General features: G+C 48.2%; 1 protein-coding gene across 1 annotated transcript; it reads right to left on the bottom strand.

Moving 5' to 3' along the window:
* Positions 1 to 1360: 1360 nt before the first annotated feature.
* LOC104470379 lies at positions 1361 to 2240 on the bottom strand. Its single transcript, XM_010085272.1, has one exon. It carries the CDS (start codon positions 2210 to 2212, stop codon positions 1361 to 1363), a length of 852 nt encoding a protein of 283 aa, XP_010083574.1. The 5' UTR covers positions 2213 to 2240.
* Between the last annotated feature and the right edge of the window lie 358 nt (positions 2241 to 2598).

The following is a 2598-nucleotide window of genomic DNA, read 5'->3' as shown; positions in this document are numbered from 1 at the left end:
TGTGCAGGGCTGAAAGAAATGGGGAAAAGCTGAGATACTGGAGTGGGGAAACCAACGTTCACACTGAAAGGTAAATTTGAAAACTAGGCAAGTTTGCGCTCTTTCTACCAGAGAACTTCTGTGGACAAAGAGACTTGGGGTTTTTAATTTTCAGTGTAGTCTGGCAAGGTTTGGGAATCTCACCAGAGAGATCTCCAGCACGGGGTTTCACTGAAAGTTCACGTCTCTCATCTTTAAAAACCAGTAAAGCAACTCTAACTAAAAACAGCAGATACCCTTGTACCACGGGTATCCAAAATCACGGACGTCTCACTGCTCAGGAAGTACGCAGGCAAGAGGGTCACGCTTTGTTCAAACAAACTCCTGGGGGAAAAATCACCGTTTCCACCCTGCTGGTCTGCTGCAGGGACCGTGAGGGGTGGAAAAGTGAGCCCAGAGTCAGGTGCCCTGTGCTGTCGATACCTCAGCTACCCGCACCTGGGAAGGCTTTTTCTTCCCTATATCCTAAGAAGGCAGGATAACAGTTTATATAATTATTTCCATCTTAAAACTAAATAATGCAATTTGCATCCTTACCCCCCCAGAAGACAAAACGTTACCACTTCATTTAGGATTCACAACTCAGATCCTCGATTAGGGACTTCACGTTAAAAGTCATCCAATCACGGGGAGGTATGTCCTGATCAAGGAAACATAATTAAAATAGAATCTAGAATAAAACAATCAGAATCAACAACGCCTTTACAGCCAAAGCACTCAAATGTCTCCTGATCTCTCTCTCCCCTTCCTTGAGCAAGAGAGCAATCCCTTCACAAAACCACAGGGTGCCTCTCCAGGACTGGTCTGAAAAGCAGCTTCCTTCCTCGCAGAACCACCAAGTTCTGCTGAAAGGGGCCGAGCACCCTTTCGCTCCCACCAAAACCAGCAGGAGTCAGAAAATTTGTGTGCTGAAAAGCCCTATTAGCAAGTCCAAGTTATTTCCCCGCAGTAAATCCGAGTCCTGTTTCGTACTGTTAGGCCACCACTGGCTCAGAAACGGTGAGAGACTTCCAAAAACCCACTTGAAGCAGACAGGACCTTGGAGGAAGAGGCTTATATGCTACGGAACCTTAGATCATCTGCTATGTTTGAGCCTTTGCATTGTTAGCCACTGGCTACTTATCCTTCCAAATTCATGTGTTTTAGTCCTTGCTGCTGTTGTCGCCACCCCAGCGCTCTTCCCTGGAGGCAGGATGTTCCCGAGCTCTGGCTTGGGGACCTACAACAATCACTTCCAATTGACGGTGGGATTTCAAACTTGCCTAACGTGTGCATTGCCACCTCGTACTCCAGCAGCTCTGCCTGCCCACTGCGGCATGCGCTAGCAGTTTTTGACCTTCTCCACAGTCTCGTAGAACCCAGGCCTGACTCTCCTGATGCTCATCCGTATATGCTCGCTCTCCAGGGGCATGTCGGCACCCGCGGGATTCATGGTGCACCGACGCTTCCTTCTGCCCCGCAGCGAAAAGGCCGGAGGCCCGCCGTTCTCCTCCTCTGTGGGGTAGGATTCATCCACGCTCGTGCCTTCGTCTGATTGTTGCTCTTCACTTTTAATTTTCATTTTCTTCGCTTTGTTTCCTTCCTTCTCCTCCCTGGCGAGTTTTCTGAAGTGCTCCAGACACTGTATCTTTTGTCTTCTTTCCATCATTTTCAATTCTTGCTTGTCTGTGAAATCTTCATAGTACATTTTTCTTTCGGTTCTTTGATCTTCGAGAAATTTCCACTCAATGCTAGTCATTTTTATTTCACTGCATTCCTCCAGTTTATTTCTCATCTGCGTGTCTGTACAAAATACATCAAAGAGCTTCTCTGAACTCTCGTTGAATCTGTCTACTCGCTCGGAAAAAGCCTGGTTCTGTCTCTGCTTTCTGGTCTGATACAATCTGGTAAACTCCTCATACATTTTGAGGATAAGTTTCTTTATATTTTGCGTCGCGATGGTGTGCAAGTTGCAAACCAACCAGTGCTCTTGCAGATGCTCAGCAAGCAACTGGGCCGCATCCTCTTTGGAGCGCTGGGCCTGGCCAGCTCTTTTGGGCTGCAGTAAGTACAGCATGTTCTGAATCACATCCTTCTTGGTTGGCAGGATTCCCTGGGCGAAGCCTGAAGACTCTACATACTCAACAGTTCCCAGAGTCTTCCGTGCTCTCACCTCAGTATCCAGTGATTCCATCACTGCTCGTCTGCCTCGCAGTTATGACATAATCTGAAAGACGAGGGGAATAATAAAAAAAAAAAGGAGTAAGTCAAACGAAGCTTGCTTTTTTTCTGCAGGAAAAATAAACAGGATAAGATGTGCCCAGACCAATAAGATCTGGGATTTCACGGTGCACTGTCGCTGTTGGATGGCTGCTGTTAGCCCAGCCCCTTCGAACATCTGCACGCCGCGACTATCTCGCTGCTCTGTGCGGTTCCCAAAGCCTCACACGGGGTGTTTGTTTACAGTAATTAGTTTTTAACGGGGTTTTAGGCTGCACATTGTGAATTACAGCGAATCAAGGCCGCCCGGGACGCCGGGCTCCAGCTCCGGCACGCGCACCCGGGTATGCCCCGGCCCCG

The sequence above is a fragment of the Pterocles gutturalis genome, unplaced genomic scaffold, assembly GCF_000699245.1.
Source record: "Pterocles gutturalis isolate BGI_N339 unplaced genomic scaffold, ASM69924v1 scaffold47890, whole genome shotgun sequence".
Classification (NCBI taxonomy): domain Eukaryota; kingdom Metazoa; phylum Chordata; class Aves; order Pterocliformes; family Pteroclidae; genus Pterocles; species Pterocles gutturalis.
The sequence above is the reverse complement of the archived record's forward strand: the minus strand, read 5'-3'. Positions and strand labels throughout refer to the sequence as shown.

Bases quoted from the DNA above. Each gene is read 5' to 3' on its own strand.
- LOC104470379 (XM_010085272.1), bottom strand. From the start codon at position 2,212: ATGGAATCACTGGATACTGAGGTGAGAGCACGGAAGACTCTGGGAACT.